At 31.3% G+C, this 18,068-nt stretch overlaps 1 protein-coding gene across 1 annotated transcript; it reads right to left on the bottom strand.

Moving 5' to 3' along the window:
* Positions 1-10,755: 10,755 nt before the first annotated feature.
* On the bottom strand, positions 10,756-17,726 carry Zip102B (Zinc/iron regulated transporter-related protein 102B). Its single transcript, XM_068765910.1, has 6 exons — positions 17,426-17,726; positions 16,650-16,836; positions 15,671-15,781; positions 13,469-13,607; positions 12,303-12,421; positions 10,756-11,173 (listed from the first exon to the last, which is right to left on the bottom strand). The coding sequence occupies exons 1-6, from the start codon at positions 17,519-17,521 to the stop codon at positions 10,953-10,955; spliced, it is 873 nt and encodes a 290-aa protein (XP_068622011.1). The 5' UTR covers positions 17,522-17,726; the 3' UTR covers positions 10,756-10,952.
* Positions 17,727-18,068: the final 342 nt, after the last annotated feature.

Below are 18,068 nucleotides of genomic sequence, written 5' to 3' on the forward strand. Positions count from 1 at the left end.
CGCTGGGGTACTACTGAACAAAATGTGTACGGAACTATAAAATAGTTACAACAGAAAAAGAAGATTTCGCTTCATAAAAAAATATTTAAATATAACGACACACATCAAGCGATATTCTTAGAGCTATGACTCACCATTTTCTAAAGAAATATTGTTTACCAGATTTTCCACATCGTCTTCGTGTATTTCATTACAACTTTCGGCAGCCGCCCGACTCCGTTTTGTGTCATCATTTATATATATGCTTAACAACAGTACAAAGAGAATTTTTGAAATAAACATTTTATTAACAGATAATTTTAAATACAAAATAATATAGGAAGAGCAAGTAAATACACTAAAATTTTTATTAAAATATATTCATAGCTACGCGCTGCCGACAGACGTCTTTTTGACAATAAAGGCTAAAAATTCATTATTTATTTATAACCAAAGAGTAATTTATTACTTTTAAATGGTGTAAGATATAAGATTCAGAACATTAGTTCAACGTAAGTTAGTAATATATTTTATAATATATAACTTGTAACATTCCTTATTAGTGAGCACGCTTTCAAAAAAAAGGTCATGGCATGGGTCATCGATTTTACCCTTGTCGATGAGTAGATATCACAAATCTATTGAAATTTTGTTTACAGGAATATACAAGGTTCTTGTCAATATTTTCATTTATCTTGTGTGAAAATGAGAGATGTTATAATTAACATACGATATGCAAGGAGAATTACATTACGTGACAAAAATAATAAAATCCCTGGGTTTCTACAGAAGTTAGTAAGCACAACTTTGTTTTCATGCTTTTGGTAGACGTCCATAAGTTGTCACTTGAAGACAAATTATTAATTTATCCATCTATCTATTTTAAATTCTTTATTGTACACGTAACAGAAAGAAAAATACAGATTTATATATACTACTCAAAACAAAATAGGGCCCACCATCATTTTGCCCTTTAATTTATGTGCATACATGATTATTAAATTTTTACAATTAGTCGATGTTTTACACATTAAGTAAACACAAAATAATGTTTGAATTGTTTAATTTTATCGCAATACACTCAAATACACATTTTTAGAGAAAATGAGCACTAAGTAGACTGTCAATAAAAACTTTTATAGTCACTATTTGTTTTTAATAAACTTGCCGGGAGCTTTTCTTTAGTATCGAGTAGGACCTCCTTTGCTTCGTATGCACTCTCTGAGCCTATCTGGAACACTCTCAATCAGATGAGTGATGTTTTGGTCGGGTATTCGTTCCCAACAGAGTTTCAGCGCGTTTATGAGGTCCTGTTGGCTGTTAACGTGGCTATGGGTCTCTTTAACACTTCTTTTCAATTGATGCCATAAATACTCAATCGGGTTGAGATCGGGACTCATTGCTGGCCAAGGTAAAACCGAGATATTGGCATCAGAAAGTGCCCTCTGAGTGACCCTAGCTGTATGCGCACGAGCGTTGTCTTGCATAAACACAAAATTATCACCTACTTTTTGTGAATATGGGATGACATAAGGTCGGATTACTTGCTCGACGTAACTGGCTGCAGTGACCGTCCCTTCGTTCAAGATCACCAGCTCTGTTTTGCCTAACAAGCTTATACCGCCCCATATCATCACACTCGGGCCCCCAAAACGATCAGTACCTTGGATGCATGGTTCAGTAAAACGTTCTCCTTCTCTTCTCCACACATGTACACGTCTGTCATCGCTAAAAAACTTAACTTTACACTCATCTGAAAAGAGTACTGTCCTCCAATTGTCCATGGTCCAGTCCAAATGCTCACGCGCAAACTTCAAACGTGTTGCCCGGTGAGCCCTTGTTAATTTTAAACGAATAACACGCATCCTAGAATGTTGCCCGTCCTCGTGGAGTCGATTCCGAGTGGTTTGACCACTAACGCGTGTGCCAGTAGATTGCCTTAGCCGGGATTGCAAGGTCCGGGCGGTTGTCGTGCGGTCCCGGCGCGCAGTCAATCGAATGTACCGGTCTTCTTGAGCAGTTGTGGCTCGCATCCTTCCTGATCAAGTTCTTCTAGCCACACTACCTGTCTCCTGGAACCGCTCCCATACGTTTCGAATTGCTCGCCGTGACACACCAAGGTGAGATGCAACCGATCTTTGCGATTCTCCCTCTTGAAGCAAAAGAACTGCCCTTGTCGAAGTTTCCACATCCATATTACGACGAGAACCTGGCATTGTAATGAGGAATAATGCCGAAACGAAAAAAACACAGCTAAACAAAGTGTGATCAAAGTATTGCGCTTAAAGCAAGACTGAGAACACAAACGATTGAAAATTTAAGAAATGGTTAAATTTAAGCACTTAATTTTTTTGTCTACTCACTTGAAATCCACAAAAAAGTTAACTTTTAAAACATCATTATGAACTAATAAACATGTGTGCTAGAAGTGGTAGTGCTTCATTTTGTCAATGATTAGTATATGAGTTATTTATAAACACGATTAGAGACAAAGTTCTGGTGGGCCCTATTTTGTTTTGAGTAGTTTATATGAAGAGAGATAAATTATGCTAAGTTATAATGTTTTAAATAGAACTGCAAACGATATAAATTTAAAGTCAAATATATATACATAGAAGCATTATTTGATATAAATTATTGTAACATAGGTCTATACATATATAAGTTAGATATTTAACGTTACAATTGAAAATAACATCCCTAAATTTCATGTTCATTTTTCCCTTTAAGTGTTTCTATAGAAAGAGAACGGAAAAAGTGCTTTATTTTTCAGATTTAGAGAACATAATGCAACAAATAACTTTAAACGTCCTTTGGCGCCACCCAGACAACGATATACGAACAAAATAATATATATTTAGTCAAACGCATTCAGGAATAAGCTTTAAGATTCACTATTTAAAGTCAAAGATCGACTGCCAAAAGGGACTACGGTAGCCCAAAACGCATAACTATTTCGCGGAAAAGTCAATACTAGGCGTTAAGAGATGTTTTAAGCAAAAATCAGTTTTATAGTACATTTATAAAGTGTATATTTAGGAAAAGCTCGTAGTCGCTTAGTACTTTTAGGTTTTGTACAAAAGGAAAGTTTTGGCGCCAGACAGACCGGCGCCATCTTGTCGCATTTTCTTTTGTAAAAACGACGGCACGAGCGAAGACATTTGTCTGCGGAGCTTGCTTCCGCAATCGGCCTATTATGGCATCTAATTTATAGACAGCACTAGCCTCTTTACGTAAGAATTTTATCCGTTTAATGTAATTTATCTTCGAGTAGTTATTCTGGAACTCGTGACTTGCAAAGATTTAATTTGTTTTGGAGAACCATTTGTTGTAATTAATGTACATGACATTTATAACGTATTACCGAATTGTTATTTATTTTAGAATACTTTGAAGAATTAAAATCGAGGGTTACACTTGTTATTGGTCCTAAATACGAGATTGTAGGGGAAAAAATCTTCAATTTTTTTCAAACTTTATTTATATTTTACATAGACATTTGTACATAGGCGCCAATTAGTTTGAAATATTTTTGTCACCTTGTAGATACTTAACTGACATTATTAGACTCATCGCTGTTTTCTGGTTCTAGTAAGGCTTGTAGTTAAGGTCTACGTCCTATTTATTCTAACTTATTTACAATAACTTAATAATGTTTCAACTGGTGACACTATTGAGAATAAAACTCTTGCTTAAATTTTCTCATGATGAAAATTTTGTCATATAGTCACCAGAAGTGACATTATTCTGGTGTTGTAGAAATTTTGGAACTTTTGTTAAAAAGAGACTCGACTGAAGAAGACTCGACTAGAAATTTTGCAGTCTTCTCTTGATGTTAATCGTGTTAATCTCAAATCGAAGGTTCTGGCCAACGCTTAAAACACTATACAGCATCACCTTATAGCGTCCTTGTCTTACCGATTTTCAACCACGACCTTATTCACACTTTGTCGTACGCAATCCACTTTTCATCTCCAGTTATTAATCTCTATAAAAACGTTTTTGTTTCATTAAAAGTCAATGAAGAATCACATCGCTTTGTGGTTAGCTTTTATTTCTTCAACTACATCACAACTAATGATATGTCGATCTTGATCAATTTTATCAAAAAATGGCATCCTTTTAATCCGTAACAGGGCGATCAGACTGAGCCAGAGGAGTGCGACTTTGACATCACAAATTCCGGATTAAAAACGGTCAAACTTACTTAATGCTACTCCATTACATTATTATCATTTCAGCCGGTAGAAGCTCACTGCAAAGTCTATACCTTATTTGTTTGGCTTCTACTACTTGCTACTCTACCGAATTATAATTCGGTTCCAGTAATAATTTTTCTTTTTTGAAGTTAACTTTAAAAAATTGATCTATTTATCCCGGTTATATTCGACTAGCTCCTGCTTTCGCATTTCGCGTGACCCACACTGCCTTTTGTGGATGTGATAACGTGAAATCCATTTTTGGTTATTTTTAATATGTCTAAAAAAATATTCTTTATTGACAAATTTTATACCAACCAGAGCTATTTAACGCCCACTGGGCTTTTTAAAAATGCCTTTGTTTTCTTACATATAACTAGGAGGATTATCATTCCTATGTAATTTAATAAATTCTGGTCTCTACTCTGTGAAAGAATTATTCTTACTAAATTTCAAATCTCATATGGTTTCAAAGATATCGTGATAGTATATATTTACATATAAATTATGTTATTTTTCAGCTTCATGTAAATCTGCAAACTAAAATGAAAATTATATATTTTAATTGAGTTGCTCTGGATTTTTTTTAAATTCTGTAAGTTATAAGTATTAATACGGTCACTGTAACACTTTTTATAAAGCATTGAATAAAGAGCAAAAAAGCGGAAGGGAGATATTTGACAACCTGTTAAAACTTGCACCTATTTTACTTTTTATTACATGTAGTGTTCACTTTTTAAAGTATCACCTAGTATAGTTTCTTATGAATATTTTCTTTATTTGGACTTTTTTCCTAATAGCCGGTCACAGGATGTCGTTTATTTATACTCTTTAACTATTCTCGTTACTTATTTTACTTCGTTTAGGCACCGTAGCTTTGACGTGTTTTTCTTTTTTCTGGATATCGACCGGAAAATGGACGTTGCACTGTACTTTGTATTTCAAAACGCTAAGTACTGGGTAGAAGAGCTTGATCATGTCATCTCTTTCTTAATGTTTAACTTAAGTTACTCTCGGAAGCGTTATCGTTTAGTTTGACAAAATCGATCTTTTAACCGGTTAACGTAAAATAAAGTTAAATGAAAAATGTAAATATTAAAGTATTCGTTATAATTTAGTTTACTAAAGTATAATAAAGAGAATTAAATTTTGAGCAATGGTAGCCCAGCGAGAGAGAACTGGGACAATCGTAGATCCCAGGTTTGATACCCTGTATACAATCTTATATAATAACACTGTACATTTTATAGGATTGCTAGTACTTTCAAAGAAGTTTCCTTAGGATGATCATCAGCGTCCTCAGCCAAGCGTGACGATTATGACATGTACTTATCAAATAATTTTGGGGAAGGCTTATGTCTTGTAGGGCGCAGCCTCAAACGTTAAAATTCAATATATTTATTGAAACAAAATCTGTAATTCATTTCTTTGTCTGTTACATTATTTCTATTTAATTAGATCTTAAAAGATTTTTACGCTTTGCAAATATTTTTTACGTGATACAATAAACATTAAAGTTACAATGTAATAGAATTATATTACATTAGAGTAATATCTGGAAAATAAAATCTGTAATAATAATTAACGAAGATATATTTTTATAATGGCTGCTTATTATAGTGGCGAAAAAAATTGTTTCTTTATTCAAAAACTTTATAACGAAGAATATGTTCCCCAAACGGTAGGATAAAAATGCATATTTGCATAATGCAGTCATTCCGAACGCTGAATAATATGTATTTATCTAATATTAGTTGACCTGAAAGATCTTGTCTCGTCTATTAGGATAAACAATAAAAGAAACTATTACAAAAACTTAGTTTTATTGTAACGCTTATTGAAACACCACATAATTAGTTTATATTTTGTAGTACATAAATAAATAATGTCGGTGTTTTTTCCAACACAAGAACAAACGATATACAATTGGCCATGCTATAAACAAAGGTTTACAAAATTGATGTCACAAACACTCCACTACCGCCGTTAGGATTTTTTATCAACATTGCAATCGCAATCCACACTGATTGTATTTTTTTCTGTAATAAAACTTTATCATTGTACAAAGTGTCAGTAATTTAAAAAAAAATGAATGAAATCAGTAAAGTCGCTCAAAAGTTATTGCGTGACCAAAAGAGATAAGGATTATTTTTCATGTTAATACATGAAGAGTATATTTCGTTAATAAATATTTCTGCCATAACTTATGGGTTGCTGTTATAACATATGGGAAACGAAATTTCTCTCTAATATATAAGTCGCTAAGTACTGATGGCGGTTCATATGGCAATCGGATCCTATAACGATTAACGGAAATCAGAATTTCTTATCGTTTACATAAATATCGAGCTAATGGATATCACCTAGTGTTGCCTAAAAGTAAGTTATGGCAGGCGGCGCACTATTCTTTATGCTATAAAAGCGTCTATTAATTCCGCCACATCCGTTGCGCCACATTACGTGCACTACCTACACAGTAATACAGCATGAGTGGATTTAGAAAAATCGTGGAAGAAAAAACTGCAAAGTTGAGGTTAGAAAGATTTTATCTGTGATAGCACATTATAGGTTTTTCTTTATATAATGTCTCCGAATTGTGCCATTTAAACGTAAAGACTCCTTGAAACAAAATCAAAAAATGCTTAAAAACTCGCTAACACATTCCTTATGGGATAGCCAACATTGCTTCGCAAATGTTGTTTTGAGCTGGGCAGTCGTTGTCCGTTTATCGGCGTAAATGCGGCTCTTGGGGTATACCCAGAAAAAAAATGTTATGTGAAATCTGGGCTCTGAGCATAACATGGAAAGGTCACTCAGTATCCTTGCTACATAATTTATCCACTAAATATTTCGTTTACAACTATTAAATACTCACTAGATGTATGAAATATCGAACTATTACAATGGAACCAGGCCCTGTGGCTATAGGTTTCTAAATTAAAGAAAGAAAGAAAGCAAGTTACTAAGATTATGTAGGTTATATATATATCCACCCTGTATTATATAAGTTCCTTCCTAATAATGAGAAATAATTTAAAAAATATTCATCAATAATCATAGCCTAATTGTTTTTTGAACTCAAACCATGACTCGTCATAAACCTAATCCTATGATTTGACGAACTTAATTCCATGACTTAACGTACAATTATTGACAGGTGAATACGAACTTACGTTAATACATTTAATGCATTCTACTAAGAGTAATTGAACAATACAGATTGCTGCTATCAAGTAATGTATAAATAAAAAAAAAATTAAGATACAGTGACACCTTGTGTTAAGTAGATAAATTGCTGCACGGTTAGAAGTTTTATAGGTGTTTACTATTTATTGTATAGATGGCGCTAATATGCACTCATTTGTCCTAATTATTAATATCTAATACATATTCTTTATATTTAAAACTTACTTTTAGAATTTATAATATACACTTTAAATAGATTTTAATGGCATATTTTAAGATAAAATAAATAAACACTGAAAATCTGAAATATTCAAATGCATGTGTTGGAAAATAAAACGCATTTTCTTTTTAAAAAAAACTATTTATTTAATATAAAATAACATCACAACAACATATACCCTCGTTACACCGCTTTTATTTCAGGCCAAAAATAAAATAGAAATCCTAGTGATTTTACTATATCTTCTTTCATATTTCTACAAGATACAACCGCATACACCTAGATTAAAAACAATCGTCGAAGATGTAACATTACCATATAACAATAAAAAATATTGAACGAAAGCAAATACATACACAAATATTTATATTATTAAAACCAAGTTAATAGAAAAGTCAAATAAATATGGGAGGACATGTTTTTACATATAGGGATTCTTTGAAAAAAATAGAAATATGAATTTTATAAAGGTTAAAGATGTAGATGGATATAGTAAGCTTTAAGGTTAAATGTTAAGCGAACCTATATATATATATATATATATATATATATATATTTATATATATATATATATATATATATATATATATAAATATCCTGAGACATTCCTAAATACACAAAAATTTACAAACAAGATCAGTTTCAATTACTATACAAGATAATACATTTATTAAAAAGCAAAATTCGCTTAGTCTAAATATACTATTTTTTAAATTATGTCTCTATATCTCATATTACTGTAAAATCATTAAAATTGCAATATATTTAATTTAAAACTATGTTCATGTTTTAAGTGTTAAAAAATTACAAAAATAAATCTCGGATTAATTCAATAATCTGACAAAGTACAAATGTTTCTGACAAGTCAATTATTTAATACTGTTATTATTAAAAATCATTTCAAATAATGTGACGAAAACATCATTTTATTAGAATATATTCTGATGGGAAGTTCACAATAAACGTATTATTTATTTTAGATTGACGTAATAATATATTAAAAAAATCGGAAAGAAATTGATATGAAGGTTTTCCCATAAATCAACGTCAAGACGAAAACAGGTTATAAACAGTAAAGTAGTGGCTGATCTAAATTAAAAATAAATTGTCATATTTTTTAAGTTACTCTATTTAATAAATATATAAATTTTATGCAAGCTGTAATGTTATTTCTATGACTATGATTACAAATATTTATTTTTCTAATTCTATTTAGTTTAGTTAAGTATTTAGTTGGTTTAAACTATGCTATAAACGACAAACAAAATTTCAAATGCATTCATATCATAGTGATTTTGAATGATAATGGCACTTCTTGACGAACCATGTTCTCAAATTAGAATTAGCAGCACTATTATTTTAAAAATGTTGAAAATACGTTATCAATATATTTTTAATAATTTTCTGGTGTTTGCTGCTTAATCATCCAATTTCAGCTTAACGTTTATTTATGGGAAACTCCATTTACCACAGGTAATTAAAATATTTAACCACTGCAGCTATTGAAATACAGCTCCAATGACGAATTTCAGATTAGTAAAACATTATTGGCACATCACTTAACTTTGAAATTATATTTAATAATTTCGAAGTGACGAATTTTTATCATTCGCGTAAATAAATATAATTATCGATCAACCAAACCCTGAATATTTCTAATGCTATATGTTTTTCAATATATGTATTAATAAATATATGTATTTCACTTTGATGCGATAATATGCACAAAAATTACACCCGTGTGTTTTAAACAGTTAAAATTCTTGATTAATTAATGACTGTTATACACTAGTGTCAGTAAAAAAGTTTTAATTACTAATTTTTAATAATTACGTATTTATGCTATTGAACACAAAAAAATAATTAAAATAAATCATTATACGGCTTTATCATAAGTAGGCCATTGATGAATTGACTGTCAAAACTGTTTATGTCATTTGTTTTTTTTTTTATCATTTTAATGTGAACTATTAAAAATTGCATTTCATTTTGCATTGCATGTAATAAGTGTGTTATATTTGCCAGCAGAATATACACTCGAATTTTATTGTAACTACCTGTATCTGTATATCTTTAGTCATATCACATAGAGCTATATTTTAAAATACATATTGAACCTTTCTTCACATAATGCTTGATTGCAAAAGTGCCAGAAGGGTAACCTTTTTTTAAGTAAAAACTACACTGGTGAGATTTGGCCACAGTATGAATTTAATTAAAAAAAAAACATAATAGAATCTCAGGATAAAACGCAGTATCATTTATTTAAAATATCTACATATAACATGTTCAATATATACAAAAGACATTATGCGCGTACATAAAAACAGAATGTACAAATTAATTTCATACAATTTACATACAATTACATACAGGGTTAAAATTTAGTCTTAAGCGAATACTGCGATTGACTCTCATACACCGTCCATACAATGTATGTTTAAACTTTTAAAAACTAATCTTTTCGACGATTAGTTAATCAATTTGTTATTTTTGTGTTAATTTGTGTTTGTCCAATGTTAATTATTAAAATGTTAACTTTGAGATCAATTTAAAAATTTGTTCTGATTAACTATTTACAATTACAATGATATGAAACATTCACTTGTGTGAAATATCAATATTTTCTAAAAAAAAAGTTCATACTTGTTTTAATAGTTGAGTAAAAACTTCTTTGAGAATTCTGTCTGTGGGAAGCACCGAGGCATTAAAGACTGGCAACTAAACTAACAATCACATGTTGCAGTTCAAAATAAAAAATATAGAAAAAGACAAATGCTACACTAAAAGATCTGCATCAAAACTCTTTATGGAGACTATGAAATAGTAACTAACGCAACATAATAAACATGGTGTCCCATAAATCAACGTCAAGTCAAAATCTTTTGATACTGCAAATAGTACATAGTTAACTCTATGGAATAAAAAAAATAAAAAAAAACTACGCGCTATCTTTGGACGTAAGCATTGCAAGCCTACGTGATATAGTATATTATTGTTTTCAACAAAGACGATTTAAATAGGAAGTCGTGGTAATTTTGAGTAATTTTGACGTTTGGCAAAAAGTTGTTTAAAGTAGCCAATGCAGTATGAATTTTCGTCTGTTTATAGATTACCTACAGTAATAAAAAAGTAGAAAAAAGTATAAAAGTACACACATATATATATATAGTCATTATAACAGACAGAACATTATATAGCTAATTTTAATAGTAATAGTTTTTAATTCATTATTTGTGTTTAACCACTCACTGCCTTATCATTCAAATTTGACGTTGATTTATAGGACAGCCTATATAAATTGTTTATTGCTCGAATTTTCAATTTTCAAAACAGTACATTGCTTTTTGAACCTTATCCTCTCGTACTTAATGTTCATGTCCCATTGTCAATATAACAGGAAGCATAGCTCCAATCGCTAATATGAGAACCTCGCATAATTGAAGTCCTCCGTAACCCATTTTGGGGGCAACGCCCTCTTGCATTGGTAATAGTGCGTGTGTGTGCGAGTGAGAGTGCGTGAGCTCAGGTAAGACGTGCACAGTCGCCACGTAGAGGAACGTACCCGCCGAAAACAACATCGCTATACCTGTAATGATAATAACATAAGTTTTTATTTTTTTTTAATTTTGATGCGATGCTGGTTATTTTCAACCGTTGAATATATCTGGGTAAGGCCTATATCCAGTAGTAGATGACTAACGACTGCAATAGTAGTAATGATGGTATTGTAATTTTAAAACTTCATTATACAAATCATATTTTTATATAAGAAACACATCAAGATAATAATTTTTAGAATAATATATTTCAATGTTACTGTCCTATTACAATTTTTATTTATTCATGTAATTGTAAATCAATCATCAAATGTGCGGCTAAGCTCAAAACTTTGAAACGGCTCAACCGAATCAGCTATTTTTTTATATTATTAGTACAAGATATAATTTTATGGAAATAACTTGGAAGAATTTCGAGTAGACGTTAAAACAATTTTTTCCCATACAATCCAAAGAACTTATTAAAAAATCTGCCCTTAGCTGTCAAAGTCTGTCCGTCAGACAGTGTGTGAGTTACATAACAATTATATCGTCGTTTAGATGTTGAAGAACTTATGCAGAAAGTCAAAGAAATGTCAATGATAAGGTCTACAGATATATTTTAATAAGTAAATAAGAGAAATAAGGCCCATCGGGAAGTGGGGTTACAGTATTCACAAATGAAAAGTTTTATTATGGGAAAAGAGCGGGAATAACTGAATTAGATAAATGCCAAGCAACTTCACGGCTAAGCTCCGTTGGCCAGCTTAACGGTTAGCGTTCATGGCACGTTGAAAGTTTAAGCGTGGAAGACGCATGTGTTAAAATCTTGACTTATCCAAAGTCACATAGCTCAAAGATTTGTTCGCTGAAGTGGTAGTGATTAAGGCGTATCTTTCGTGCAACGGAGAGCCGTTGGGAAAGGAACGTTCTAGAGTGGCGAACACCATTCAGTAGATGCGGCGTGGGTAGGCTCAACCACTATTGGGCTGACGAGACAGTTAAGGTCGCCGGGAGTTGGAAGTGAGCAGCGCAAGACCGGTCATCGTGGCGGTCTTTGGGGAAGGCTGATATGATGATGATGATGATCCATACTGGTAGGTCACCGAGGTGAATTCTGTATCCTAATAACTGGCTCGTATTCTAACATTGTATACATGGACAGTACTGGAATCTTACCCGTGGCATTGAAGTCACTGAGGGTCTGCTTGCTTTCGTTGCCGATGCCGAAGTAAGTCAGCAAGGCGAGCAGGGGCGCGGCGCATGAGAAGATCAGAAGATGCTTGCGTATCCGGTTCCTGAATAACAGCCAAGCAGTTAAACAATCGGAGAAAATTTTGTTTTAAATCTATCTAGCCGAGAGGACATGTAACAGACGATACGAAATTCTACTTACAAATGGGTTCAAGAGCGTTCATTAAAAAATCTTACTACATATTTGTATAATACACAGGGTGATTGTAATTAGTTGGTGAATATATATAATGCATAGACGCATTTGCTGTCCATGTATGGTACACTATATCCAAAAATCAACAGTTTCAGGGAATCAAAGATTTAATTTTTTTATGAAAAACCCTGTATATGAGAAAGAAATTACTTACTAAAAATGTGTGCTTTTTCTTAGAAGTTTAATCATTTTTGTATTGTTATATAATTGCCAAATCTTAGTTAATTATTTTAAACCATTAAAAATAGTTTGTGGACTGTTCATTTCTTGTGACGTTTTAAAAAGAATACATGGAGAAATATAAACTGTTAATTAATGTTTGTATAGAGTGTACGTGTGTTGTTTACAACCGTGATATAACATATAGAAACTGTTTCTTATTGCATTTTAGGCTATTCTACACGCAACGATGAACACCGCACACATTTATATTAATGAAAATAATACCAGAATAATGAACGTATATATCAATGTGGACATGCCTCTGGGATTTAGGAATTGAATAAAATTTTCTATCTTCATTAATATTCATAAATTATACATATATTCATAAATTTTTCTCTTCATTTTTGCATCAGCATAAAGATTTCATTGGCAGTTACAAAAATAATATTAAACAATAAAATTACATTGCTCGTCACCCGAGAGGAGGTTTAATACTAATCTGTTATAAAAGTTTATCATAATTTTTTTTAAGTAGAAAGGCATGTCCATGTTATGACTTTACTTTGCAAGTTACGAACTAGCAAAAACGCGATGTTATGCGAAATTTTGAACAACAAAATCCGTCTACATAGTGATTATAATGGCCCTAAAATCAAACAGGCGTCTACTTTCAAGGCTTGTATGCAGTGAAAATGAAACCATAGTAAAAAATATTAAAGTATGTTTGTACCTGTCGAGACCGGCGTGCATGAGGAAGGTGACGAGGCCGAAAGCCGCAGGCGCCTTGTGCAGCATGATGGCGAGGAACACGATTAACTCGACGTCCGCATGCGATGTAGTAGCTGCTGCGCCCAGAGCGATGCCATCAGCTGCAATACACACGGCAGGAATTTTAACACAATCCTGTACACACTACTTGGAATTTCACGTTATTCATATACGTGACCGTTTTATTCATAAATTATACACGCATCACTTGTGTAGGTCTTGAGAATGCCAGAAGTGCCCAATTTCATAGAAACTTTTTCGTCAACTTCTTTCTACTTAAAGCTACGAGGATTCCAAATGCGTCTGAAGGATTCTGAGAGGGGTCCACAACAAAGTCAGGCAGGTTTTATGTAGACAAACACGACAAACGTTTGAAAATAAACATCGACTTGCACATATATCAGCAGTACATATATACGTATATCAGCTTTAATTTCCAATTTTGATCATTTATAACATGTTTACGTCAAATGAAAAATTCCGAAAAAGCTCAATTTAAGAGAAAGTGACATGATTCTGATCTCGTTTATAATGACATTTATAATAATAAAATTAATCTACGTAATTTCCAAAGACGTACTGATCCATAGAGCTAAAATCCAACGCGATTCTTTTTGCGGTAACTTTCACAATCTTTCTCAACACAGTATAACATTGTGATAAGATTTAAAAAAAATTATGTAGTTAACATATTTCTTTATCGACAACAATTTATATGTAGCGAACCTTAACTTGAATAAATCTATAAACATTGCAATCATAGAACAACTATAAGCTTGGCAATGAGGCTTGAAGTGATAGACCACGTTTCAGTGCCGTGAGGCAATTATTTAAATATATTATAAATAGCTTATTTTCTAGTCTATTCTGTCTAGACACATAACATACGTTGTATTACAAATAATTATAATATCAATAGAAACACCAATGACGTCAATAAAGAATGCAATCAATATTGACATTGTAATTTTTCAATTAGTCAAATAATTACGTTTCGTGTTATACTTAATATGGATAGAGGATTTCATTAACGATGTACTGAAACTACACTTAATCGGTTCGTAAAATAGTTTTCTGATCACGTGCGGGCCGCTATCAAAGAGGTCTTATCGTTGCGACAAATTGCAGTAATGGATGTTACACATACATACATGTTCGTAATGTCAACATAACGATAAAGTAGAAATACTGTACCAAGAAATAATCTATACTTCGATTTTTACTGAAAAACTGTGAGATACCTTTATTCAAATTATATTTAAAAACCAATGTCACGTTTAAATTGATATACATCTTACTTTTGTAAATTATTAGGACGGCCATTTGGCCGAAAGATTCAAGAACGAAGTCACATTTTGACTACATTAATTAAATAAATAACGATTTAATTTTTTCCAGCATTAACACAGCGTATTAATATTTCATTAATTATTGCTTTAAAAACAATTCTAAGTAAACAAGTATAAAAAAAAGATTAAATGAATCTTTAACATCCTTGTATAAAATAAGTTCTCTGTGGTTCATTAGTAGAAATATAATTAACACAAAAATTACTTGCAAATTAAAATGTGTGTTAATGAAATTTTATTAAGTAAAAATATTATCATTAAAAAGCAATTCAATGTGTAGCATTCAAATGAGAAAGCTTAGGGAGCTTTCTTGTTCACTGGCCACTTTTGCCAGTAAAAAAATATTAATTAACATAAATTAGAATATCCATCTGATTTTAAATCTGGCAGATGGATTGTCACTGCTATAGCTATAATATCTTATATATTTTTTTGCAAAACTCGGTCTTTAATAAACGCAAAAATTATTAGCTATTATTTTCTTGACAAAGAGGGAAGAATGCATACATAAGTGGTTCCCTGCACCTACTTTCAAAACACATAATTTTTTATAGCTTTATATAAACCTATGGTGTATATGCAAAATGTAATGGCTGTTAATGTCTATTGGCCTTAAGTATTCCAAAAGTATGTCCAGACACTGTACCTTTCTGAGGCTTAGTTTTGATATTACATGGAGTAAAGAAATAGAAACATGACTTTTGTAAAAATCATTATTTTGGCCATAGTGCAAACAAAACAACAATCCTTATGATCAACAGATAATCTAAAAGCTTATAAATATTTGTGATATGAAATTTTGATAATGCTCTCACCAGCTGCATGCACAACTAAACCAACTGTGGCTGTTATATTCTTCTCTGTAGGATTGCTGGCATCATTATATCTTGAGGATAATTGGTCTACCAACAGCATGAACACAAAACCTGCAAAGAAATATTTTCCAACAATCGGTAAAACAATTTTAGCTGCCACAATGCAATTATAATTACTCAATTCTTCTTCTTGTTAGGGGAAAATGATTGAAAATTATACATTTTATGTCCATGTCTGGTTGGCTTAATAGATTTGCATGCAGCAACACATTAGACTTTTACTTCACGAATTAATCTTTAGTTATTATTTTATTTTTCAGAAGAGAGATTTTCAAATATAATTAATAAACCAATGACCCATTTAATTAAATAATGTTTTGATGCAGAAGTGTAACTATAACCAAGTAATTTAAGTAATAATTCAAGCCTCTAGCTTTTTCATATCTCTTTTACATGTTATTTGATTATTATATTTACAACAAAATATTTTTTTCTTTTAAACACTCATAGTAGAACTTAAAACTTATGTTAAAATTGTTAAATATATTAATTTACACAATATAGCTACTTAAAATATCAATATCATTCTTTGCTCTAAAGTTAAAAAAAATTGTATATGAAGCTGAAATTAAAAAATAAGTGGCAATATAAATAGAATTTCCTTGTTGATGAAATTGCCAACAGGTTACAGGTTTTACACTAGATTAAACTACATTAATCTAGTGTAAAAATTATTGTGGCTAGTTTTTAAAATTTTGTTTAGAAATTGCTAACCAGTATCAATAATTAGTGTCTCTTGCCAACAGATGACAAAACTACTTTAATGTTGTATAAACTATAGTGAAATTTTCTCTCTTTACTAATTTATGAATTCATCATTCTAGGTTCGATAAAAACAGGAATATAACTTATAAATTTAATTGTATCTCTCCTAAGTGGCAAAGAGCTCTAAATTTTATGTATTTAAAATCTTCCTTACCTAGTACTAAGGAAATGCCAATCACGGAATGCAGGTCACTATGTCCTGCAGGCTCTGGTGTGTAGTCTTTGGTCACAAGTGGAACCCTCTCGGAAAACAGTGCTCTTACACCTTCAGGAATGATCACAGCTAGTGCAGTGCCAACTAATAATCCAGCACCAAATACTGTCACCTTTTGCAACTTGTCCTTTAAAAGAAATGTAAATAATGAATTGAAAAACAAAACTGGTTAAAAAGGCTAAAGCACATCTAAAAGGACATAGAACCACTGTAAGAATAGTTCTATTGGACTAAATAACCATAAAATGACTTAAGTTTAAGTTTGACTATTAAAACAGTAACATGTTTTGCAAGAATAAACTGATTGAATTTAAATTTTTTGTGCTTTTCCAATAATGTGTTATAATTAAATATTTAATAAGAATTACACAATAATGTTTGTTCCTACAAATCACGAAGGTCACACTTATGTAGCATACTAAAGTAGAAACACAATTTTCCTTAAAATATAATTGTGTAAACTGGATTTTCCTATCTGTGCTTATGCAAATGATTTTGAAATGCTTGTCGCGCAAAAATTAGTTTGTTTAACAAAAACTTTACATTAGCTTATTATGTAATGGGCAATAGTATTTCTAGTGATACTCTCGACCATATGCAAGAATCACCGAAAATAGGAAACTAATAAAAACGTAAACAGAATTTAGATTTCTAGATGACGTAAAAACTATTGCTTTAAATAAGTGTAAATAACAGAAAATCAAATCATTTCTTACCTCTGACATGCTAACATTCAGTGGAATACTGCCAGCAACATAGGAACCCACCAACATCACCAAAACAAGCAAAACTAAAACTATTGTCTCATCCATTTTTTTTAAATTTTATTAGGAATTTTTGATTCAATAAAGCTCTACAGAAAATTTTTAGGCAGCGACGTAATTTCTAAATGTTTATGAACGATATGTAATTCATGATTTATCCTAACATTATGTTTTAAAATTAATAAACAACTATTCCAAAACCTTTCGCTGTCGAAACACAATTTTGATTGAAAGTGACAGCTGACAACACGACACGATGATCGATAGTGATGTGTATGTATGTAGTGCTGCGTGTGCTATTAAATAGTAATGCGATTATCATGTCGCACATTACGTATAAAATATTTTTCTTCGAATATATTTACTATGTACACTTAACTGCCCTTTTCTTCATATCTCTCATCTCCACCCAAAAAGATTGTCTGATAGAGATCGGTTGTAGTGAGAGCTTCGAGCGATAAGACCGCCTATTGTACCACCTATGTATAAATTGTTTAATGTTAATCTTTATCTATTGTTTTGTCATATTTCCTTTTAGGGAAAAAATTTATAATGTTTCTTGGTGCAAAATAAAGTGTCAATAAATAAATTTTCA

The sequence above is a fragment of the Battus philenor genome, unplaced genomic scaffold (genome assembly GCF_028537555.1).
Source record: "Battus philenor isolate CCGP_79_NKW_IND1 unplaced genomic scaffold, ilBatPhil1.0.hap1 SCAF_20, whole genome shotgun sequence".
NCBI classification, from domain to species: Eukaryota; Metazoa; Arthropoda; class Insecta; order Lepidoptera; family Papilionidae; genus Battus; species Battus philenor.

Bases quoted from the DNA above. Each gene is read 5' to 3' on its own strand.
- Zip102B (XM_068765910.1), bottom strand. From the start codon at position 17,521: ATGGATGAGACAATAGTTTTAGTTTTGCTTGTTTTGGTGATGTTGGTG. The intron at 16,837-17,425 runs GTAAGAAATGAT...TTTCTTTTAAAG, and splicing joins TGAATGTTAGCATGTCAGAG to GACAAGTTGCAAAAGGTGAC. The intron at 15,782-16,649 runs GTAAGGAAGATT...ATTTCTTTGCAG, and splicing joins TGGCATTTCCTTAGTACTAG to GTTTTGTGTTCATGCTGTTG.